Source organism: Podarcis liolepis (assembly GCF_965112155.1).
Source record: "Podarcis liolepis genome assembly, chromosome: 14".
Lineage (NCBI taxonomy): Eukaryota > Metazoa > Chordata > Lepidosauria > Squamata > Lacertidae > Podarcis > Podarcis liolepis.
Window position 1 is genome coordinate 33,101,054 of NC_139569.1, and position 25,236 is coordinate 33,126,289.

The 25,236-nt window shown below is 45.6% G+C and overlaps 1 protein-coding gene and 1 long non-coding RNA gene across 5 annotated transcripts in view; one reads left to right on the forward strand and one right to left on the reverse strand.

Moving 5' to 3' along the window:
• Positions 1-129: 129 nt before the first annotated feature.
• Positions 130-23,622, forward strand: LOC310693332. Of its 2 annotated transcripts, XR_014519093.1 has the most exons (5): positions 130-322; positions 3,264-3,427; positions 14,049-14,102; positions 19,873-19,926; positions 23,486-23,622. It is a non-coding gene; the product is annotated as an uncharacterized lncRNA (long non-coding RNA). The 2 variants fall into 2 exon arrangements; XR_014519094.1 differs by lacking the exon at positions 14,049-14,102.
• The window catches only part of ADAMTS17 (ADAM metallopeptidase with thrombospondin type 1 motif 17), a 185,062-nt gene continuing 174,287 nt past the window's right edge, over positions 14,462-25,236 (reverse strand). For 2 of the 3 annotated variants that reach the window (XM_083475000.1, XM_083475001.1), the window contains 2 exons: positions 23,439-23,616; positions 14,462-20,540 (listed from right to left, as the gene is read on the reverse strand). In XM_083475000.1, the coding sequence (XP_083331126.1) occupies positions 20,389-20,540; positions 23,439-23,616 (330 nt within the window). In that variant the 3' untranslated portion in view covers positions 14,462-20,388. The remainder of the gene's footprint in view (positions 20,541-23,438; positions 23,617-25,236) is intronic. The other variant, XR_014519045.1, reaches the window with a different exon arrangement.

The window sequence follows — 25,236 nt, forward strand, 5'->3', positions numbered from 1 at the left end:
GCAAGAGCAGCGCCGCAGCCAATCGCCTGCTAGAACGGGCAGGGCTTGGGCTTGGTGGGCGGAGGCGGGCGTAGAGCAGTTCCTTGAAGTCAAGTTCGGCGGAGAGGTCAGCGCAGGAACATGCCTCAGGAGGCGGAGGAGGGAAGTTGGCCTTAAAGGAACAGCAGCTCTGTTTGTTTGTTTTTTAACCCCCTTCTTTCTTTGCTCCCCGTAGATATTGGAAGGTGTGGGGAAAGGCAGTACTCTAGCAGCAGTAGCAGGGGGCTGAGCTTGCTGGGGCCTCGTATGAAGGCCGCTTCATAATTGCTGTCAAGAATATGAGGTAATTGTTGCAGCCAAATTCCTAGGAACAGGGGATGCAGCCTTGTTTATTTACTGCATTTTTATACCACCCTCTCCTCCAAAGATGGGACGGGGGTGGCGCTGTGGGTTAAACCACAGAGTCTAGGACTTGCTGATCAGAAGGTCAGTGGTTCGAATCACCGCGATGGGGTGAGCGCCCATTGCTCGGTCCCTGCTCCTGCCAACCTAGCAGTTCGAAAGCACGTCAAAGTGCAAGTGGGTAAATAGGTACCGCTCTGGCGGGAAGGTAAACAGCGTTTCCATGCGCTGCTCTGGTTCGCCAGAAGCGGCTTAGTCATGCTGGCCACATGACCCGGAAGCTGTACGCCGGCTCCCTCAGCCAATAAAGCGAGATGAGCGCCACGACTGGACCTAATGGACAGGGGTCCCTTTACCTTTACCTCCTCCAAAGAGTTCAAGGGGATGCCCTTGTTTTTCCTCCCCTTCCCCGTTTTAGCCTCACAACAACCCTGTGGGGTAGGTAAGGCTGGGAGACAGCGACTGGGCGAGGTCATGCAGGTCTGAACCCCCAGGGTTTTTCCAAGCCCTAGGCCTAAAATCATAGAATCATAGAATAGAATCATAGAGTTGGAATAGACCACAAGGGCCATCGAGTCCAGCCCCCTGCCAAGCAGGAAACACCATCAGAGCACTCCTGACATATGGTTGTCAAGCCTCTGCTTAAAGACCTCCAAAGAAGGAGACTCCACCACACTCCTTGGCAGCATATTCCACTGTCGAACAGCTCTTACTGTCAGGAAGTTCTTCCTAATGTTTAGGTGGAATCTTCTTTCTTGTAGTTTGGATCCATTGCTCCGTGTCCGCTTCTCTGGAGCAGCAGAAAACAACCTTTCTCCCTCCTCTATATGACATCCTTTTATATATTTGAACATGGCTATCATATCACCCCTTAACCTCCTCTTCTCCAGGCTAAACATGCCCAGCTCCCTTAGCCGTTCCTCATAAGGCATCGTTTCCAGGCCTTTGACCATTTTGGTTGCCCTCCTCTGGACACGTTCCAGTTTGTCACTGTCCTTCTTGAACTGTGGTGCCCAGAACTGGACACAGTACTCCAGGTGAGGTCTGACCAGAGCAGAATACAGTGGCACTATTACTTCCCTTAATCTAGATCAGTGTTTCCCAAACGTTTTTGGGCAACGGCACACCTGTTTACCGGGAAAAAATCTCGCGGCACACCACCATTAAAGCCCCGCCCCGTGACGTCAGCGCGCAGCGTCACGCCGGGAGGGACGCACAAAAGTTAAAGTTTTTTCCCTTCCCCTTGCCGGGGTGGGAGGAGGCAGCAGAGCGAGGGATTGAGGGACGGCGGCAGCGGCTGTTGTGGTGGTGGCGGCGATAGCGGGCGGAGGAGGAGCCGTCGCCGGGAGTTGCTGCTGCTGCTGCTGCTGCCCGGACATGCCGGCCTCCTCCTCCTCCGCTGTCTCGCGCGCCTCCCTTTTGCGCGCGCTGCCCCGCCGCTCGGCACCAGCACCGCGGAGCCGCCCCCGGCTCGACGCGGATCCTCGCCGCCGCCCCGCCTCTCGCCGCCCGACTCGCCCGCCTCCCTCCCACGGCACACCAGCCGGTGTCTCACGGCACACTAGTGTGCCGCGGAACACCGGTTGGGAAACACTGATCTAGATGCTATACTCCTATTGGTGCAGCCCAGAATTGCATTGGCTTTTTTAGCTGCCGCGTCACACTGTTGGCTCATGTCAAGTTTGTGGTCAACCAAGACTCCTAGATCCTTTTCACATGTACTGCTCTCAAGCCAGGTGTCACCCATCTTGTATTTGTGCCTCTCATTTTTTTTGCCCAAGTGCAATACTTTACATTTCTCCCTGTTAAAGTTCATCTTGTTTGTTTTGGCCCAGTTCTCTAATCTGTCAATGTCGTTTTGAAGTGTGATCTTGTCCTCTGGGCTGTTAGCCAAATCAGCTTAGTAAATTTGCAACAAGGCTGTAAAATAGTCCAGTAGTCCAGTAAGTCCAGTATCATTCTCTCCATATTGCTGGTGGAAGGCTGGGGATTTTAACCCAGGGCTCCTTGGTCGTAGGCCAGCACTCTAACCACTACACTGCACTGGCTCTCAAGTCAAGATAACTTTGCATCAATGAAGACAAGGAAGACTTTGCTTAGACCTGCAATTCCTGTTGCATGCACCTAGACACAGAAAGTGTTTCCAGCTTTATTTTGTTCCTTGCTTTCTAATTTTGTGGCATATGTTTGATACACATTTACTATGTTCTTCCAGCTTGTCTCTGATGTAAACCGTGCCAGCTCTTGCCAGGGAATGGCCCTCCTTTTTCCAAGAGCTGCGTGTGAGATTTCTGCTTCTCGCACGCAGTCCATGCAAGCAATAATTTTCACATGCCTCCCTTTGTACACACATTCTTGAGTTCTTGTAGGGGAACTCCAAGTTGCACATGCCCCAGGCCCCATAAACCCTCTGGGAGCCCCTGGTTCTGCTGGTGAGCTTCCGAAGAGACATCTGCTTGGCCACTGTGAGAATGGAGTGCTGGTCTAATGGGCCCTTGGCTTGGTACAGCTGGGTTCTCCTTGGCCTCTGCCATTGTTGGACCATGCAATTGGCCAGGCTATTAGGAGCCTTTTGCTGATCAAAAGAACAATTCAGGTTTTAGCAGCAGACTTCAGACACAGAGCTGGAGAACAACACCCTGTTGTTTTGGAACTGATTGTGCATCGCCCATGGCTTTGGTCTGGATCAAACAATATGGCATGCATTAGGCCAGCCTTTGCCAACCCAGTGCCCTCCAGATGTTCTGGATCCCAACTGGGTCTGCGTGCTGTCTGGGGCTAATGGGAGTTGTAATCCAAAACATCTGGATGACACCAGGTTGGCAAAGGATTAAATAGGCTTTTCTGTCTTTCCTCTCTTGAAATCTTTCTTTTTTTAATAGAGCAACATTCATGGGCAAGGCGCTTAAACGTGCAAGTTGAAAGATCTTTGCCCCAAAGACCTTGCAATCTAACCTTCTGCACAGGGGATATCTGTGTTGTTCCTCAGTGAATTAATTCCAGCTATCGCAACATCACTGCCTGGGGAGAAGCTGATGTGAGCGAGGTATGTAAATTTGGCGCCGGTCTGTTTACCTTGGCACTTTCTTTCTTTCTTTCTTTCTTTCTTTCTTTCTTTCTTTCTTTCTTTCTTTCTTTCTTTCTTTCTTTCTTTCACAGAGTTTTAATAAGATGTTCCTTGGATGGAGAATGTTTGTGTGTGACAAAACTACTGACAGCCTCACATGTGTTATCACATGTGTGTGGTTTTGGGCCAAAGCAGGCACGATTCTTAACTAAACAAACTTGGGACTCAGTTTGTTTTGGGACCCAAGTTATATTATTATTATTATTATTATTATTATTATTATTATTATTATTATTATTATTTTATTTTCATTAGTTGCTTTTTACAATAAAAAGTCTCACAGCAACTTGACAAAAATACAATATGGTATGTGACTTTTCAGACTAAACCTTTAGTGCAGCTGCACTGTGGAGCACATCTTCCCTCAAAATTAGACAGGCATAGTTTTCATCCTATTCTAACACCTTAAAAAATTACCCAGGCCTTACTAGATGAGCAAGTCTATTCGCTGATAGGAACTTGTCTCCATTTTTTGGAACCTTCTATTACCTGCTTTGTTGTATGGTATTCTATGATACTTCTAAACGCTTAGCAGTTCATCCATATTTAAAACAAATGAAAACATAATTGTCACGAGGATGAAGCAGGATAACTCTATGTGAAAGGTAGATGAATCTGTCAATCTCTGTTTCTCACTTTTCCAAAATTTAATTCAGTTCTTCACATTTCCACATCGCTTTGCTGCTATTGTTTTTTAAGTCCACATGGAAGGCACCAGCATTTTAATGCAAATTTCTCCTAATATGCACATTCTTGTATGCAATTTTGCGTAATATTCACAAAACAATTTCCCATTGTATAATGCATTTTTGTATGTTGTTTTCACTTGTATGCACACTTTACCCTGGTATATGATTTTTTGCACACATTACTTGACTAAAGAACTGCCTTGCAAAATTTGAAGTGTGAATTTTGAAGGATGGCTGCATTTTGGTTCGTGTATTATTCTGGCAAGTACAAATTAAGTGGGCTTGCCTTTAAATCCAAACTGAGTCAGATTTGTCCTGCCTCCCTTATATATAACTGTTATAATGATAATTCTCCAGAGCCCTAGACTGGACTTCCCTTTGTCTTGCATATATCATTCTAAAAACGCTTGGGTGTTCTCCAGCCAAGGCTCAGGCTGCAGCTGTTCAAATTGGCATCCAACTTGAAAGCTTTGTCCAGTACTTGCACAATTAGATATTGCAACCCATAAATCGTTTGAGCGATTATTACTTTCGACGTGATTCCTAATCTGGGATTAATAAAAAGCGGAGCCTAGTGAGATGGCAGGTTGTCTTTTTCATCATAGTTGGCCATGTGGGAATCCCTCTTAACGAGATCAATGGCAAAGAGTCAAGGCATTTTCAGAACTCAAAGGTGGCCAGTGAAAGGGAGGTCTTTTTATAATCCTTTTGTGCTGGTAACCTCTGGCACTTAGCGTATGTGTGTGTGTGTTTTGCAATTTTTAATATTTTGCTTTGTCTAATGCTGTGTTTCCCAAACTTGGGTCTCCAGCTGCTTTTGGACTACAATTCCCATCATCCCTTGCTAGCTAGGGATAGTGGGAGTTGTATTCCAAAAACAGCTGGAGGCCCACGTTTGGGAAACACTGGTATAATGGGACAACAGGTTAGCTTTAGTGAAGGACAACAGACTTGCCATCTCTTGCTGCACTTAGAAGAACGTATGAAGCTTCCTTATACCAAGTTAGCATTGTCTACACCAGGGGTAGCCAATGTGGTGGAAGCCTCCAGATGTCATTGGACTACAACTCCCATCAGTCCGAGATACCATAACCAAATGATCAGGGCTGATGGAAATTGCAGTCCAACAGCATCTGGAGGTCACCACATTGGCTATCAACAGAGGTCTTTCCCAGCCCTACCTGATGCCAGGGATTGGACTTGGGGCCTTGTGCAAGCAAACCAGATACACCCTACCCATGTCCTCTTCCTTGTATTTCTTTATCTATCGTTGGATATTCTACAGCACTCATATTAAAGGATAGATAGTAATCTTGAGGTCAGGAATGGAATGGAGAGCCTGAGGCCCTCTGGGTGTTGCTGGGAGTTGAAGTGCAAGATTCATGGCAGATGAGGCTATGAATGACTACTAGCCAACGGGGGCTATGTTCTACTTCCATTGCTGGAGGAATGCCATTAGATGGGTATCACAAGTGCACTGCTGCTCACACGTCCTGCTTGCTGACCCGTCAAGGACACGGACTCTGCAATCATCACCTGAGGCCCTTCTTTGGGTGCCTCCTCCATGAAGAACGGGCCTTTTCTGCAGTGGCTCCCTGTTTGTGGAAATGCTCTCCTCAGAGAGGTTCAGCTGTCGCCTTCATTGTACACTTTTAGACACCAGGCGAAAATGTTCCTCTTCAACCAGGCCTTTAGCTGATTGATGTCATTTTAAGTGGAGTTTATTGTTTCGTTTATTTTTGTTCTTGTTTTTATTGTGCACCTTGTGGTTTTATTCTGTATTTTTATGTTACGAACAACCCTGAAATCTGTGGATGAAGGGCAGTATACAAATTTAATTAATAATAATAATAATAACAACAACCAAATATTAAATGTTTACATTTAATATTTGGTTGTTGTTATTATTAACAACTAACTTAGATATGATGCATTTCATGTTGTTAAAACAGAAAGATAAGTTTAGGCTTGATAAGGAAGTAAGGGTTGCATTTTTAAAATCGCCCCCTTGAGAACAGAATAGGAGGGGGAAATACAAACACTTCCCCCATGGCTTCAAAATTCTGGAATTTTTACATCTCATCCCACTCAGTACTTCTGGGTTGTTTAGTCGTTTAGTCATGTCCGACTCTTCGTGACCCAATGGACCAGAGCACGCCAGGCACTCCTGTCTTCCACTGCCTCCCGCAGTTTGGTCAGACTCATGTTTGTAGCTTCGAGAACACCGTCCATCCATCTCGTCCTCTGTCGTCCCCTTCTTCTTGTGCCCTCAATCTTTCCCAACATCAGGGTCTTTTCCAGGGAGTCTTCTCTTCTCATGAGGTGGCCAAAGTATTGGAGCCTCAGCTTAATGATCTGTCCTTCCAGTGACCACTCAGGGCTGATTTCCTTAAGAATGGATGCGTTTGATCTTCTTGCAGTCCATAGGACTCTCAAGAGTCTCCTCCAGCACCATAATTCAAAAGCATCAATTCTTCGGCGATCAGCCTTCTTTATGGTCCAGCTCTCACTTCCATACATCACTACTGGGAAAACCATGGCTTTAACTATACGGACCTTTGTTGGCAAGGTGATGTCTCTGCTTTTTAAGATGCTGTCTAGGTTTGCCATCGCCTTTCTCCCAAGGAGCAGGCGTTTCTTAATTTCGTGACTGCTGTCACCATCTGCAGTAATCACGGAGCCCAAGAAAGTAAAATCTCTCACTGCCTCCATTTCTTCCCCTTCTGTTTGCCAGGAGGTGATGGGCCCAGTAGCCATGATCTTCGTTTTTTTGATGTTGAGCTGCAGACCGTATTTTGCGCTCTCCTCTTTCACCCTCATTAAAAGGTTCTTTAATGCTTCTGGGTACAATAGTTATTTGCCTTATTTGGTAACAGGTTATTTAAGGCATAAAGTTTGGCAAAGTATTGGTTGTGATTCCAGTTCACTTCCATGTTTGTGATGTGTATATAACTTGATAAGTATCCTTCATTTTCTTTTTGACAAGTGTCCTTTATCTCAAGGGAAAATTTCCCTCAAGCAAGGTGCAAATTTTCCCTCAGGATGAAAACGTTGAAGGAACAATTTAACAATTAGTCAGCAGGTGATGCTGTTGCCATAGATTATAAAAAAATGTCTCCTCACAAGCTCCTTGTGAATGTAATAAGCCCTGTTTTCCGCTATATATTCTGGTCATAAGTTGGTACAGCGTCTGCTGAGGAGACGAAATAGGGTCAGGCTGGATCTGTGTAATTAGGGGCCACAAGAAAAGATGCCTGTGTGGTGCTCAGACAGAGTCTGAGGCCAGGAAATACCTAATCCTCACCCCAAATGGGAGTGTTGGCAGAGGTGGTTCTATCATTCGCTGAAGAAGGGACAAGATTTTGGAAGTCAAGAGCTTTGTGTGCCACAGAGCCTGTCCTTGGGGCTGGCCCTCCCATTAGGTGGGTTTGTTTATTTATTTTACAACTTCATATACCATTAAATGCCAAAATAGGGCTCTAAGAAGTCTGAGGCAGCATATGCTGGAAGCGGTGGTGCCAGCCTCCTGGCTGATTTCCCTGACCTCGCCATCTCCAAATTCCCCTCAGGGAACTCGAAACTTGTGGCAGTAGAGCGCATGATTTGCATGCATAGAATCCCCATGCTCAGTCCCCAGCATCACCAGGTTAGGCTGTGGAAAGTCAACAGCAATTCCACACGCAGCTTACGCAGGAAAAAGAATTGACTGAAGGAGCTGCCTGCCTCGAAGCACCCTCTATTTCTGTGGCAACAAATTGCCCCTAGTTTTTGTAACAAAGGGGGTATGTAGTAGACTTGCCTACGTAAGGCTGTTGGCTTAGCAAAAGAAATGGGTCTGACCATTTCAGCAGGCCTCCTCTTCTCCAAACCCCAGTCTTACAACTACAGTGGTGACCCGCAAGACGAATGTCTCGCAAGACGGAAAACTCGCTAGATGAAAGAGTTTTCCGTTTTGGAGGTGCTTCGCAAAATGAATTTCCTATGGGCTTGCTTCGCAAGACGACAATGTCTTGCGAGTTCCTGCTGGTTCCCCCCCCCTTTCTAAGCCGCTAAGCCGCTTATCAGCTGATCCGATCAGCAGATAAGCCGCTAAAAGCCGCTAATAGCGCTAATCCGCTAATCCTCCAATGGGCTTGCTTCGCAAGACGAAAAAACCGCTAGACGAAGAGAATCAAAGAACGGATTCTTTTCGTCTTGCGAGGCTCCACTGTACTGAATCATATGGTTGGTAGTGATCCTGGGAATATTTTAGCCCAACCTCAGTTCTGCAATGCTCTTTTATGATAGTTTTAGTGGTGTTAGTTTTGCTGAGCTGTAGCCTGCCTTAGATCTATGTTCTGGATAGGGTGTGGCTAGGGCAGTGGCATGCAGTGAAATTTTTCTTAGGGGTACAGTTATTGGCAGAGGCGCCAGCTTGCAAGGGTGATGTTGGGGACATCATATGTGTGATGTTGTCCTGACATTGTGTGTGAGAGAGCATCATGCCTCCCTAAGCTGAAGAGGATGCTAGAGCCCTTTTGCCTCCTTCCCAAATCTGGGTGGACTTTGGGAAGGTGGCTCTTGGACCATGTTGAAGTATTACGCCTCCCTCCCTAAGCCAGGCAGATGAGTCCTAGGCTTTGGGAAGGAGGCACCAGGATTTAATACTTTAATACTCTAATTTACTGGGAACATTTAGGGGACTAGCCTAGTCTCCTGACGGCACACCACTGGGTATGGGGAACTCTTGGCCATCCAGGTGTTGCTGAACTACAGCAAGTATGAACCTCAGCGAGTATGGCCAATGATCAGGGCTGATGGGAATTGTAGTTCAGCAACATCTGGAGGGCTAAAGGTTCCCTGAACCTGTTCTACAGAGAGGCAGGGAAGAGATGTAACTAGCAGGAAATAAAACAATTAACAATAAAGCATTAAAAATGTGGGAGGTGATGATAGGGAAATATTTTGCTTTGCTGAGCCCAACTTCTAATAAACCTACATGTGTGCGCACATATCATTAGTCCTGTTTTGTTGAAACCTTCAGTTATACTGTCAATAATAATTTGATTATTGTTTGAGACCAAACATCGCAAAATGAGAGATTAGGATGGTTGCCATGTGACCAAATGCAAGTTATCTCATAAGTATGCTTGTCCCTGTTCAAAGAAGTGTAGCTAATGGGCAGTGATGTGTTGTCCATATTAAAATCAAGGAATGGGGGAAGTAGTCATGCAACTGGTTTTTGAGATGCAACTGGTTTTCCCTCCCTCCCTCCGTCCCCAGACTTCTCTTCTGAGAGAAGTATGGCATTGCAGTCAGATTACAGAGCCTGAAGCTTGGAGGGAGGCTGCAGTGGGCACTTCCAGAAGGAGACTGCAGAGGACCCATGAGCATTTGGGAAATTTGCTGTGGTATGTCGCTGCTAGATAAAAAGAGGAATGAGGCAGCTCTGGCATCTCAACAAAAAGATTTCTAACAGCAGAGCTGAGGGAAATCTCTGCTCGGGTCACCAGAGAGCTGCTGTTCATCAGCACTGGGTTAGGCTGGTTGGAGCAATGGTCTTGAGTGCGTATAGGGCAGCTTTGCGAGGCACAGCATGTATTAATTACCCTCAAAGTTTAATAATTACTGCTGGTGCAACTGGCGACTGCAATTATTCATGGAAAAGAAAGTAGACTTGTCTTGGATGCACCTTATGCGATTTTGCCAGGGAGAAACGTGTGGGGAAGCAAATGAATTTGCAGGCTGTAAAACAGCAAGCGATCGAGAGAGAAATGGCTGGAGTTTTGTTAACCACCTGTGCATTTTTTTAGGTCATGGAGCAAGTCTGTTGGACAGAGTGCTTCTGTCCCGCCAGCAGCTTCCACTCTCCATCTGAGAGCTGGAGGAAATTCCTGGAGTCCCATGATATAGACATGTGCGTGGCTCAAGAAAATGCAGGTGGAGCTGGGCCAAGTGACAGCTCGCACTCCAGCTTTGCTGCCTGCATAACAAATGCCTTCTAAAGAAAACTGGAAAGTCTCCTCCAAGTAAATTTGTCTGGCAAAGGTTAGGACCCAGTATTAATGTAGGTTGTCTAGCTACTAGATTTTTTGTTTCAGACTTAACTGTCTATGGGAAACAGACCTTTTTACAGGATCTCTACTGAAGTCATTGGCTTTTAATAAGAATGTTGTTGCTGCTGTTGTTGTTGTCAATCGATCAGTTAAACTTATACCCCTCTTACTCCTTCCTCTCCAAAGAATCCAGGGCATTAAACACACAAAAGATAAAACAATAAAAACATCTAAAGACAATTCCACTACAGATACAACCTTCAAAAGGCTTAGTGAAAGAGGAAGGTCTGCACTAGGTGCCAAAAAGACAACAGAGATGGTGCTTGTCTAATATTAAAAGTGCTATTTGAAGCAGCCGTCCCCTTCTCATTTAAATGAAGGGGTGTGTGTGCTTCAAACAGTGCTTTTGCAAAGCGCCTTAAGGCAGCCCCTGCACTCAACATTTCAGTTGAAATGGGAGTGTGGGGACTGCTTTACATCACTTCTCAAAAGTGCTGTTTGAAGCAGCTTGTATACTTCTCTTGCCCCCTCTCAGGAGAAATGCATGAACTGTTTCAAACAGCGCTTTTGAGAAGTGCTTTAATCTCCACTCATCAGTCGATGAGCAGGGATTGCCTTGACTACACAACACAACACGTTTCTCTACTTAGAACATGGCACACAGCCAACACAGGATTAAATCCTGGCCTCCCAGACCTCATCAGGGCAGATGGGCATGCTTTGAGGATAATGGCTTTGTGGACCAAACTGGATTCACTGGTGGGCCAAGATTTGCCTCCAGGCTGGAGGTTCTCCACCCCTGGTCTACCCTGACTGGCAACTACTCTGCAGGGTTTCGGGCAGAGAGTGTCTCCCAGCCCAACCTGGAGATGGCAGGGATTGAACCTGGGACTTACTACTGGCAAAGCAGGTGGTCCATCACCAAGCCACAGCTCTTCCCCCAGTGGGTTGTTTGACTTGTTGGCCACAAAGGGAACTTGTGGTTTTGGATCACACTCTCAAAGCTAAAATGCCAGCATCTTTCTTTTTTGCCAGCCCCACAGATTTTGTGTACATTTTTATCTGCAGGTAAAAAAACCTTGATTGATTCATCTACCCAAGGGAGCAGTTCTAAAGAGCTTTAGACTTAAGGGTTTTTGTTTTGTTTTTAAGGAGGCTGGTAATGCTCAGCTGCATTTCTGGGGATTGAAATGAGAAGGTGTTCCATTATCTGGCTTGCTGGAAAGGAATTCCCATCCAGAGAAAACCTCTTAATGTACAAACAGTCAGACTGGCTTGCTGGTAAACTCTCAAGAGACTGGTAAAGCCGTCAGCTTCTCTGAAGACTTGAGAGCGAGTGGAGGGAACAGGTGGACTCCGAGGACTGGGGAGCGCTTGCTATGCTAAAAAAAGTAAAACAAAAAACAAAAAACCCCAGCCGCCCTGGAATTCTTATTCAGGCACTGTTTTTTGAAGCACTGTAATGGTCTGGTTTTGCCTGTCCCCGATGAACTCAATAGAAGACTGTTCCAAAGGGAGCTGGAAGCAAGAGGGAAGGTACACGGGGCTGTTGTCCCTTGGAAATCATCCAATCTTATGCCGGTTGTACCTGCCAGACCCACTGTAGATGCAGCTCAGAATTACAGGAGGGCGTTTAATGGCAGAAGTCTCCAATGCCTCCAGCCAAACCTATTACAGCATTAATTCTCACCCTCCCAAATTTATGCAATACCTCTTGGCTTCCTAGGGAGCCCCCACAGGTCTTTTGTTGTTTAGGGAGTTCAACAATTACAATCTCATCTGGCTCCTGCGCATGATGGACTCTTCCAAGGCTAATGATGTGTTAATAGAGAGCGACCTTTGGACAAGGCCTGTTGTGTTTTGCTGTCGTTTTATAGCCTCAATGGGAGGCTGCCTCGGTTAGTACCTCGGATACCTCCAAGAACAGGAAGCCTCCTTGTGCTGGGAAGGTGGCATTGGATCGAGGAATGGTTATTATTAATATTATTAAAATTTGTATACCGCCCTTCATCTGAAGATCACAGGGCGGTTCACAACATAAAAATACAAAATGATAACACAAGATACATAATTCAAAAACCATAAACAAATCAATAGCCCCTCCTCCCACAAACACATTGAAAAGGTCATAGAATGTTTAGTCAGCCAAAGGCCTGGTTATCGAGAAACATTTTTGCCTGGCACCTAAGGATATGTAATGAAGGTGCCAGGCAAGCCTTCCTGGGGAAAGCATTCCAGAAAGGGGGAGCCACCACAGAAGAGGTTCTCATGTTGCCCCCCTCTGGAACTCTCATGGAGGGAGTATATGAAAAGGCCCTCAGATGAAGATGGCAGGGTCTGGGAAAGTTCAGATGGAGAGAGGCGTTCCTTGAGGTATTGCAGTCCTGATCCGTTTAAGGATTTATAGGTTGAAACCAGAACTTTGAATCGAGCCTGGAAACTAACTGGCAGCGAGTTCAGTCAGGCTAGGATTGGTGTAATATGCTCAGACTATTTTGCATAGGTGAGATGGGGCACTGGGGCAGGCTTCCCTTTGCCAACCAAAGGTGCAAAAAGGGTGGCTTCCTCAAGAGGAGGAAGAATTCTAGCAGTTGTGGAGGAAAGCCAGATGAACAGCTCACCTCTTCCACTGATGGTCTCTGGTTGCTGCTACCTCCAAGAGCGAAGCAGTAGTTCTCCAGCAGTGAAGCTTGTCAATGTACCGTGGCGCTTATAGTCAGCTAAGCTTCTAGGGCTGCCTTCGATGGGCTGATTTGGCACTTGTACCCTGTTCCCTGGCGCTGTGGGTTAAACCACAGAGCCTAGGGCTTGCCGATCAGAAGGTTGGCAGTTCAAATCCCCGCGACAGGGTGAGCTTCCGTTGCTCGGTCCCTGCTCCTGCCAACCTAGCAGTTCGAAAGCACGTCAAAGTGCAAATAGATAAATAGGTACCGCTCCAGCGGGAAGGTAAACGGCATTTCCGTGCGCTGCTCTGGTTCGCCAGAAGCGGCTTAGTCATGCTGGCCACATGACCCAGAAGCTGTACGCCAGCTCCCTCAGCCAATAAAGTGAGATGAGCGCCGCAACCCCAGAGTCGGCCACGACTGGACCTAATGGTCAGGGGTCCCTTTACCTTTTACCCTGTTCCCACGTAGCCTCTCCAGTGGTCTGTTTTGGCTCTGAGTGTTGCCACTTGGTGCTCAGTTGGTAACTAGAGTTTTGAGTACATACAGTTTGATTGCAGCATTGGGTTTGTGGGAGAAGAGCCATCTCCAGTCTCTCTTGGCCTGAGCAGTAATATTGTTCAGGGTGTTTCCACTCCCATGCCCCACTTTTGGTCCAGCTCTGGCTGTTCCAAGGGCCTTGGCAGCTGTTCCAGCACCAACATTCTTCACTGTGTTTTCCTGCCTCAATAAAAGTACAGGAAGCTACCTAAAACAAGTCAGGCCAATGGTCCCTCCAGCTCTGTATTGTCTATGCTGACTGGCAGAGGCTCTCCAGCATTTCATGCAGAGGGTCTCTCCCAGCCCTACTTGGAGATACCAGGGATTGAACCTGGGACCTTCTGCATGCAAAGCAGATGCTCTAACCAGTAATGTGCAGAGCACACTGGCTTGAGCCTGTGGGGCAGTTGGCAACTGACTCTCTGGGCAAATTGAAACCCATCATAACAATTACAGTGGAACCTCAAGTTGCGGGTGTAATCCGTCCTGGAGGCACGTCCGCAACTCAAAGCGTTCGCATCCAGAAGCGCCGCGTCTGCACATGCCGTGATTTAGTGCTTCTGTGCATGCACGAGCGTCAAAACCCAGAAGAAACTTGTTCCACTACTTCTAGGTTGCCGCGAGACACAAGATGAAAACACGCAACCTGAAGCGGACGCAACATGAGGTATGACTATAGAGAGGGGCTAGGACCCAGAGGAAGTGATTTCATTTCCTGATATTCTGGTGGGGCTGCAGCAGTCAAAGAGCCATTTAGTCCATGCTTTTTCAGATGTTGCCAATGATGACACATAACACATCATGTTCCATTGGCTTGTGTGGGTTATGGATTCTGCAGCCTTAATTGTGGCTGCACATGAGGCCACTGCTAAATACAATTTTGGCCTGCTGGAAATGCAGTTGAACTGACTTGCTCTGCACAAGAGAAAGCAAGTATGAGTTTAGGATCATGGTGCCAACAGAGCAAGCTATCAAGAAGCAACTGAGGTCTGCATGATACAGGTAAAAGCAAGACTTGCAATTATTATGGAAAAAATACATTTATTATTGTTGTTATTGCTGCTGTTATTATCTTATACATGTTGAACCTTTAAAAAAAATCCCCAAATTGGAATGATCTCTTTTAATTTACAATTTGTTGCATTATGCTTTACTGGAATTATTATTATTATTATTATTTGTTTACAGCACCAGAGTAGGGTGGGGCAAGGAATTAGAAATATTACCAATGGCTACAGTTCATATGGAAGGAAATTAATTACTGGGAAATATATCTATATCTATATATATACACACACACATTTTTGCACTTGGTATTGAAAAACGTAACACGGTATTATTACCTTGCATTAGAATAAAATATCAGTATCCAACTGCAAAGGTGTTTGTTTGTTTGTTTGTTTTAAAAAATCATATAGACAAAAGACAAAAAGATAGCACCATATGATAGTGAGAATCTACACTCCGTATGTGACAACTTGTGCAATTACAAATGTACAGTACTTAAAAGCAGCACATAGAAAATGGATTTAAGCAATGGGATTCCTACCCTTGTAATCCAAGAGGGCTGGGCTCAAAGGGAGCAAACCAAAGGCGTTGCTGTAGCTACACTGAAACCAACAGGTCCCTACATAGTAAGTACAGATGAAGAAGCCACAGCCACTGTATATATTCTGGCTGCGGGTGCTTGATGTGGCATTGATGCTCCGCATGAACCCATGTTAATTGCAGTGTACACACAACATTGCTGGCATCAAAATGGCAGCCTGTACTCCCCATTTAATCTGGATTTTCCTTTTCCCAAGGAAGCTTGGTAAATTAAAAAACAACAACACAAAAACAGGTTGCATCCAATGTAGGATTAAAGTCACTTACTGGCATACTTGGTGCACTGCAGGAAGATTGTTGTGCAAGGGACAACACAATGGCATGGCAAAAGATCTGTGCGTTTAATGGGGAAATGGGCAATAGGACTGGTTTAGGAGATGGAAGGTGAAAAAGAAAATGCTGTGAACTTCAGCCTTGCCTCAGATCTTGCAATGGTCCACCAGACTTTTTCAAAACCAAATTTTATTTGAACAAACCCTTGCACCATGTCAGCAACCATTTTGGAAACAGCCCTCAATTTCAAGCACTTAATTCACTGTACAGAAGGAATGGTGGGAACCCATGGCCAGGGGTGCCAACTTGAATAAAATATTGGGGGGCAGGTAAGCCCTGTCCTGCATAACCCATCACATGACACAGCACACACAAACCATTTGAACAGCAATTCTCTTCAACTAAGCCCCTCTAATATTTTATTGGAGGGGACTGAAGGGGCCTCAACCACTAGGAGTTGGCTTCCATGCCCGTGGCACTTTAGATGTTGCTAGACTCAGTTGCCCATCTTTCCTGCCTGTTAGGCATGCTGGGCTGGGACTGGTGGAAATTACAGAGTCCAACTGCACTGGGAAAACCACAAGTCCTCCATCCCTCCTATACAGCATAAGTGTAAGAGTGGCATGTTGGGTCAAAGGAAGACCTAGCCTAGGGTTCTGTTTCCAGTGATCCTCCAAGAAGGCACACCATCTGTGCCATGAAGGGGCTACCCTTTCCATGTTGTTTATCCCCAGCACAAAATATTTAGTGGTACACTGCTTCTGTGTACAGAGGCTCCATTAGCAATTGTTGCTAGCACCAATTAGGCCCTAGCTCCCATGGATTTGGCTACACCCTTTAAAAAAAAAGCCATCTAAACTAATTCTCAGCCATACAACCCAGTCTCTGTATCTGCAAGGCTGGCGTTTCATAGTGCAAGGCAAAAGATACCTTCAGCATGCAGGATCATGGCTCTTTTGATTGCAGCCTAAGCCATGATGCTGTGAGCTAGCTGATGAGGTCTGGCTATTCAGACCAGTGCCAAAGTGATGGAAATGAGTTGAAGCTTCTCTGCCAGTCCTCCTAGCACAAAGGCCAGCCTGCTACCCACTCCATCCCAAACAAGATTTTTTTCACAGCACAGAACTGCTGGGTTGGGGTCTGAAAGGAACTCTGGCACAACACTGGCACTCTGGAGGGTACAGGCAGGCTATCAGCCTGGGGTGGGCCTGATCTCACAGAGCAGAAGCAGAATGAGGATGGGATGATCATTTTACTAGAAGCATCTGACCAGGGATCGCCTTAGTATGTTGGTTTGGTTCGTTCATGAACAGTTTCCTAGATGTAGCCATAACATCTAAGAGACACCAGCAAAGAGGCCTGAAATGCAGTCTGAATGTCTTTCTATGATTGATTTTGAGGAGGAGAATAAGGAACACTATAAAGACATAACACAGGCCAAAAGCATTACTACAAACACCAAGTGAACTCAACAAGATAAACTGGATTGGATAATTAGTAGCTACACTGTACAGAAATTCGATAGAATCCAGAGGAAGTTGGGCAAATTTTTGTTTTTATTTTTTGCGGGGTGGTGATGGCAGAATATATTACCTTTATCACCTATTCCTCGTCTCGGAAGCTCACAGAGTAGTGGAAGTCAGGTTGTTTTATTGTAACCTCACAACAACCCTGTTTAGGTTGACTTCCCCAAGACCACCAAGTGAGCTTCCAAGCTGAGGAGGGATTTGAACCCAAGTCTCCCAGTAAAGTGCAATCCTAAACATGTTTCTTCAGAAGTAACGCCTAGCAAGGTCCTACTGTAGTCACTCACCAATGAGACTTGTGTACACCATCAATCAGCCAATGTCTAATTGGTCCCAATCCAACACAAACTCTCTGGATTAGATCTGAGGTTAGCTCCCATAAACTAGACAAGAAACAAAGGGTTGTAGCCAATGTTAGCCCACCTCAGAGGAGGCCCACTGAAAGTAATGTGCCTAAGTTAGTTATCATGTCTATTCATTTGAGTGGGTGTACTCTTGAGTAGGTCTAGCAATGGATCCAATCCAAAATGTGTAAGCTTTCCCTATCTTAGGGAAGTTTTAGACTACAACTTCAATCAGCCCCAGTCAGCACAGTCATATGATGCTGGGGACTGATAGGAGCACAGCTGATGGGAGTTGTAGTCAAAAACAACAGGAGGGTAGGTAGTTGGGGAAGGATGTACTAGGCTCACCACCAAGACTACACAGTGTCTTTGCATATGGCTGCCAAGCCATCACTGCAGCCCTGCCTGTAAATATATGTATAAAGAATAAAGAACCACAGAACCCTGCCCCACAAAAAACCTGATAATACAGAAGCAGGCTAGCACCAATGGAACTCAGCGAGTGAATAAGCTCCTTTTGATCCAAACATTCCCATTGCCTTGAGAAGGGTTAGAAGCTGGTCCTGAATTTTCGAGCACCGTTATCATTATTTCCATCTTGATAAGATCCCAGGTCCATACTCTGGAAAACCCAGTTCATTGTCCAACATCTGCGATGCCTGAGGGTTTTTTTTAAAACCAATTTGTGTAGTAGATTGATTTCAATGTCTTTTCATAGGATGAACTTTTTTAAAAACAAAAGCAAAATGCATGTCTGAATGCACATCCAGGGATCTTTGTGAGTTCTGATTTCAACTCGGGGCCATTTCTGTATTAGGGGTATCAGAATGTCCTAATATGAACTTGGCCTTCCAGTCAACAGAGTTGCAGAGGACAGAGTGGCTGCCTCCCATTTGCTACCTACTTGTCACCGTAGCGAAGGTGTTGAGGTGGAGATTCACAGCTTAATCTTCAGCACTGTGGCTGGAGATGCAAACATCTGACCTGAATGCACTTTGTTTAACAGAGCATGTTTAAATCGGCACACCCATGAAAGCGGCAATGCTTCTCTCTGCTTACAGCACTGCTTGCCATAGAGCCTGTGAAAGGTAACGTCTGAGCTGCATCGGTCTTCCACAGCAACCCTCAGAAATGACATTTCTACTCCATTTTATTTCTTTGGAGAGAGAGGGAGAAAAGATTCCCACCACTGAATGCAGGAGTGGCTGGGGCGGTGGGGTAGAGCTGTCCTCCCAGCAGTGGTGTCGCTGCTGCTTATCTGAACAGTGGGAGGGCTGGCGGGGTGGGACAGCAGCAAGGTTCAGCACCGCAGTAGGAGATCCAGATTGGCTGTGCTGGTGATGCTGTGCTGGGTCCTTCCTGCAGCCCTGTCCTGCCTCTGTACCATCCAGGTGAGCTGTAACATCAATGCCGCTGTTGGGAGGGCAGCTCTGTGGCACTACCCCACTGGTCCAGATCGGAAACAATAAATGATGTTCAAACCGGAGTGTGGGTGTGGAAGAAGAGAAACAGGGATATGCCTTCTGCCCAGGAAGAGATAAAGTAAGGATTCTCACCCAAAATAACAGAGCCGAGAAGATTTAACCCCTCTTCCTGCTAACACCTGTCCCCCCAATTCAACACATCAATTCTAATACTGTGATCGCTGCACAGATGTCCGGACTCGTTGCAAAATAATAGGCAGCACAGGAATGGGAACCTGTGGTTTTCCAGATGTTACTGGACTAAAGCTCTTACCTGACCATTGGCCCTGATGACTGAGACGGATAGAGATTGGAGTCCAACAACCTCCAGAGGGCCACAGGTTCCCCATGCCGGACATAAAAACTTGCTTTCAGTGCTTAGGGCTGACCCTTCCACTGAAATTTCTGTGCCACATGTGGAGGTTCATTATGCAGCTGCAGTGGTGGGTGCGGTGGGCCAGGCATGTTTTTATGCAGCTCAGCTGGGCTACTGAAACTGGTCTGATGGAAAACTTCACGATTGAACTTGATGTACCACTGTAGAGTTATGAAGCATTTTGAGTTGAACTGGGTCTCCTGGGATCATTACAGTCGTCTTCTATTTATGTATTGCAACACTGGATAAATAAAGCACCTTAATAAAAAACAAAACAAGGCAAAAGAGAATATATGTTGGCAGAGAGGAAGCGGAATGTCAGCCCTTGATTCGTTTTTCTTCTTCTTTTCACTCCTTTAAAATTATGCTCAGTGGAATGCTGGCAGCAGCTGTGGTGAGCTTTCTGCAGAGATTTCAGATGCGTTCATCCACTGCTGTTTGGCTTTCAGGAGCTTTTCTAGCAATGCCTCTTTTTTAAAAAAATTTAAAAAATAAGCATTTCATTAATGGTTCTTGCTTTCAAGCCACCCGGCCTCCGCCCGCACTTTCGGGCTGGGAATGGAACGTAGAAGCCAAAGGCTGAAGCATTAAGTAATGTCTCTATCTACACTGAGTTATTTGCCAGAGGCTTACCCTGTTGAGGTACATGTAACTTTAGTCAATTTAATCACTTTTCAAATCTTTTCCTTTTTTTTTTAAGTAAAGGAAAATGGTAGCAAGCCATCCAGTGGCTGGAAATAATCTATATATTACTGGGGGGCGGGGGGAGGGAGTCGCAACGTCAAAACATCATAAAAATCTCTAGGATTGGCTTGGAGACGAATTTTTCTTTCTTTCTCTTTTTCAGTCGTGGATTGCTTTGGTTCATCCGGTCTGCAAAAGGAGTTTCAAGTCCTATTAGGTAAGCGTTGGAATCCACCAAGTCTGAGTGGCTTGCTGAAGATCTGGTAGGCAGCTTACCCTCAAGCTTGCAACTTTTCCTGGCTACACTGGGCCAAGGTCCATCTATTCAAGCATTTTGACATTTTAACAGTGGCCAGCCAGGTGCCGCTGGTGCCCGGTGGAAATGGCCATCCCCTGTTGTTGGTCACTAGCACCTGGCATTCAGAGGTAGACTGCCTCTGTGGATTTGGGGGGGGGGTTCCATTTTGCTGTCATGGCTGTTTAGCTATCGACAGACCTATCCCCTCCCCCCCCCATGAATTTTGTCTAATCTTTAAAAGAAAAAGGAAAAAAAAGCCATCTAAGCTAAGTGGCTATTGCCACTATCTTGTGGCAGGCAGTTCCATAAGTTAACAACACATTTTGTATGAAGCAGTACATAGGAGCTGTAATACCCTAAAGGAGCAAAAGGCGGGTGTCATTAACTTTTCAGTTGCATCTTGCTTGCATAGAAGTCTCTGCAGGTCTGGCAACAGCGTTGATACCACCTCATGTCCTGGCAGAGATTTTTCTCCCGAATCACGCGACAGTATACCATCCACTGGTCGCCTGTGCACTTGTAGGTCAGAGCAGCTTTTGGAATATAATGTGGGGTGGGAGGAAGAGAGAGAAAAAAAAGATAGAAAAAGTTTTCTGGGGAAGGGGCTGGGATCACAGGGAAAGGGTTACACAACCCACAATACTCTGTATTTATGAACATATAAAAACTGCCTTATCTGGAGCCCAGACAATTAGTTCATCTAGCCTGGTATTCTGACTGGCAGCGGTTTTTGAGGGTTTCCTCCCAGCCCTCTTACCCTTAGGTAGGCAAACTAAGGCCCGGGGGCCAGATATGGTCCAATCGCTTTCTAAAACCGGCCCGCGGATGGTCCAGGAATCAGCGTGTTTTTACACGAGTAGAATGTGTGCTTTTATTTAAAATGCGTCTGGGGGTTATTTGTGGGGCATAGGATTTCATTCGTTGTTTTTTTCAAAATATAGTCCGGCCCCCCACAAAGTCTGCGGGACAGTGGACCAGCCCCCTGCTGAAAAAGTTTACTGACCCCTGCTCTTACCCCAAGTCATTTTAACTGGGGACTGAACTATGGGCCGTGTTTTCCCTGTGTGGTTAAATTAACTTCAAACATATCACCTGAATAAACTTTACAGCAAACCTGGAAGGCAGGCCAGAATGATCAAGGCTCTGGAGTGTGGATGCCCTGCATGCACTAGGGCTAACAGTCATGCAGAGGAATAGCCAGGCACAGCTGATCCATTCTGTATCTCTTATTTGTCCCAGTCTTAAGTTCAGTTGTTGACATCTATTTGATATTTATTTATTTATTCATTTATTAAAGAACCCTCATGGAAATTTGTCAGGATTTCACTGTGGCGTTTTCTTCATTGTACACATTCTTGTAAAGCAACTTTCCCTAATACAATGTATTTTTCTTGCATAATTTTCACTGCCATGTGCATTTTTTGAACACATTACAGTGGTACCTCGGTTTTCGAACGTCTCCGTTGATGAACATTTCGGTTTTCAAATGCCGTAAATGCTTTGGTTTTCGAACATGCTTCAGAAGTCAAACATGCCACGCGGCTTCCACTGAGTGCAAGATCCCGAGGCCTAGCTGTTGGCTACTGAGTTTTCAGTTTGCAAACGTTTCAGAACTCAAACGGTCTTCCGGAACGGATTATGTTCGAAAACCAAGGTACCACTGCACAGTACTTGACTGGAGAAGTGCATGGCAAAATTAGGAGAATTGTGAATTTTGAAGGATGGGAGCGTTTCTGTTCTCATCTTGTTATGGAAAGAGAAAATTAGGTAGATTTGCCTTTAAATACCAACTGGATCACATTTCTCCTCCATCTCCACCTGGTCACCCTGAAGCTTGCCTAAGGCTGCCTAGTAAGTCATAGCTGCTGGGAAACTTGAACCACTTCACGCAGGCCCTGTGCTGCTGCCATAGCTCTCATGAAATATACAGAGTCTAAGGTTGGGAGGGTCTGAAGCTGCTCCTCCACCAGTCCTTTCCACCACCCCTACTGGTGCCAGGTGAACATAGAGGCTCGCTTTACTGATCTGGGAGGAAGGTGGTGGCACAGATCAGGAGGTGCCCTGGCTGAATCTCTTCTCAGAGTTTTATAATATACAGCAGGTGTGGGAGATCTTTGGCCCTGCAGGTGTTGCTGAATGATGTTCTCCTATCACTCCTGGCCATCGGCCATGCTTGCTAGGGCTGATGGGAGTTGTAGTCCAGCAACTTCTAGAGAGTCAAAGGTTCCTCACTCCTGATATACACACATGAGCACCATGCTAAGACCTGGCAAACTAGGATGGGTGTTTACTTCAGTACTTGACTTCCTGGGAATCTCCATTTTCACTTGTGTGTGTGCTTTGTTTTTTTAAACACAAGTTTGTAGCCCTCGCAATTAGCAGGCACATTTAAAAATGTTTGTTCAGAGCACTGTAAACCCAGGGACTTCCCACTTATCATACATGGGAAATATTTGAAGTGGACATTTTCCAAATTAAGGCCAAATGTTTCCTTCTCACAGAAGAGGGAATCCACATGTGTCAGGAGGATCAACTAGACAAAAGCTTTCCTCCTGGGAGTAGTAGTGATTTCGGGGGTGGGGTGTTTCATCAGGACTTCAGTGGAAGAAAGGAAAGATTCACCCCCCTCGCCTGTGGCTTCCAGTCTGGTTCCCCCACCCTTCCATGGACATTGTTTGGGAAGGGGGAACCCCTAGACATGTTAATTGCATTTAATCAAGGCCGGACAGCGACATCAGGCAGGCATCTTTTTTTGAAGGTTCTGAATGGCCACTTTCAAATGCTTTTAAAAGGCTACTTTTATTGTTTTATTGTTTTTGTAAACTGCTTTGAGGTTTTATTACAATCAAGTGGTACATATATACACGTGAAATAAAACAAATATATAAATATACTTGGTGTGGCTGAATAAGTCTATCCAGACATGTAGAAGCTATCCCAGTATTTTAATGTGGTTTTAGCTTATAGCGGATTTTAATTATTTTCGAATGCTTTAAATATGTGTTTTTAACTGGGATTTTTTTTTACTGATAATTAGTGTTGTTCCCTCCCCCTTTGCAAACTGCTTTGAGGTTCTATTATAATCAAGTGGCATATAAATATTGTGAAATAACTAAAATAAGCTTGATGTTACAGAACAAGCCGTTATTGGATCTCCTGCTGCTTTTGTCCACTTTTAAGCAATGTTGGGGGCTCCAGTCAGAGTAATGCTGGTGGGACAGAGATGGGATTGATCAGAATAGCATCAGTAGGGGAGGGGTGCAGTTTTCCTGATCTAAATGCTCCATCCTCTGAGGTGCTTTTAACCCTGCTGTGCAAATCTGCCGAGCCATACCTGTTCTGACACTCTACACATCAACACAAAGTCATTGGAGAATGGTCGCTAGCTTCAGAGTTTGTTTCTTTAGGGTGACAAATGCAGCCATACTTACCAAGTCTTGGTGAGGTAATTGTGTTCACATTGATCTTCTCGTTACAGGCCTCTTGGTGACACTGTCGGTAGGCTGCGGGCTTGGAGAGGACAGGGCATTCGTTGCCATGGCGACCTGTGACCTTGTGCATGCACTGTACCACGCGGGACTGAAGGCCTTTCCCACAAGTTGAGGAGCACTGGAGAAGAGAAGGTGACCTTGGTGAATTGTATATAACAGTCGGAAGGCCCATGAAGACAGCGGAGAGGCTTTTGGGATGACATCAGATGATGCCCAATTTGGCTTTGAAAATCCCTGGCAAGTAATGCAGTTAGCTGATCCACAACTGCAATATTTTTGGACAGCTTCCCTTTAAAGAAGGTTGTGCAATTGAGCTCTGCTGGCTAACCCTGTCCCTCAAGAGTCTTCCAGTTTCCGTTCATGGCAGGGCCCACACCACAGGAAGAGGAGGAGGAGGAAACAACCCTTTGAGACAAGGGGAGAAGCTATTGTGGCCGTTCAGAGACAACAAAGAGGCTCCAGTCCAGTCTGTGAGGTGGGGTGGAGTGGAAGACCACTGGAAATCAGGAATGGGTCCTCTGGTCAGAACTGGTGCATCCTGCACTTTTTTTTTAACATGTTCCAGTCATCTGCACACTATGAAAACAAATTTGCAATGTCTTTTACACAGGCACACATACATCAATGTGAGTGACTTCAACATCTTTTATTGTGAAATGTGAAAACAGTTCTCTCCCTGCCAAGTTGTTTCTAATCTAATAAACATAATATGTTATATTTTCCCATGCAAATGGGGAAAGTGACTCAGCTGCCTTCCTTGCACCACCAGGAAAGTGCAAATCCCCCGACCAGGTTGCTGTTCTGATAGTTCCACTCAACTTGCAGCTAACAGCAGCAGAAACAAATCGAAGCAACATAGCATTTGGCTGTTAACTCTCACTTCTCTGCATTGTCCCTGTTGCTTTAAACACCTACTGTGATATACATTGTACCTCCCTTGCCAACACATGATGCATGTATGCTCTCCATTGTTGCTGTTCTTGATCTCTCCATTTCCTGATATGTAGCTTGGAAGTCTAACATTACTAAATATAACCATATCCTCACACTTGGGGCTAGGTCCATATAAATCTATCTGGGTGGTCCTTTCAACACAAGCAGACAGACCTGGTTTCTCGACAATGCCCTTCTCACAGCTATTCCCAGCTTCAAAAGGGTCTGAAAGCATTAACACACGTTTGCATGATCCTGCCATGAAGCATGCAAAAGATCTATTGCAGCCTGTGGTCAGTGGAAGAGTCACAATTATGCCCCTAAACCATGTCATATGTGGGATACGAATTTACCTGTTGCTTGACTAGTATCTCTCATGTTTATGAAGATTTTATCAAATCAAAATGGATGCATGTTTGTGTGGAGATACACATACACACCACTCGGGGGTCTGTATTGCAAACGGCAAATGTTTACCTGCCTCTACATTTATGTGTCTGCATCTATGAGCCCACAGAGAGGGCAAAGATTCAAGGTTTCCTCCGCCTTTTCCACAATTTCTGCCAGCTCTGCTTCTCAGTACACAAAGAACCACCAAGTGTGTGTGTTTTTTCTCTTTCCTTGCCTTGAGCTTAGTTTGATTGCTTCTCCTGGGAAACCAAGATCATCACCTAGGCTATGCAATTAGTCTTTTCAGTGCCAGGAAGACAGACTTTAACATCTATCTTGAACTGCCTGGGTTTGGCAGCTAAGGAGACATCTGGCTTATTTTAGGGATGGGGGTGGGAATCAGCTTTCCAGGAAA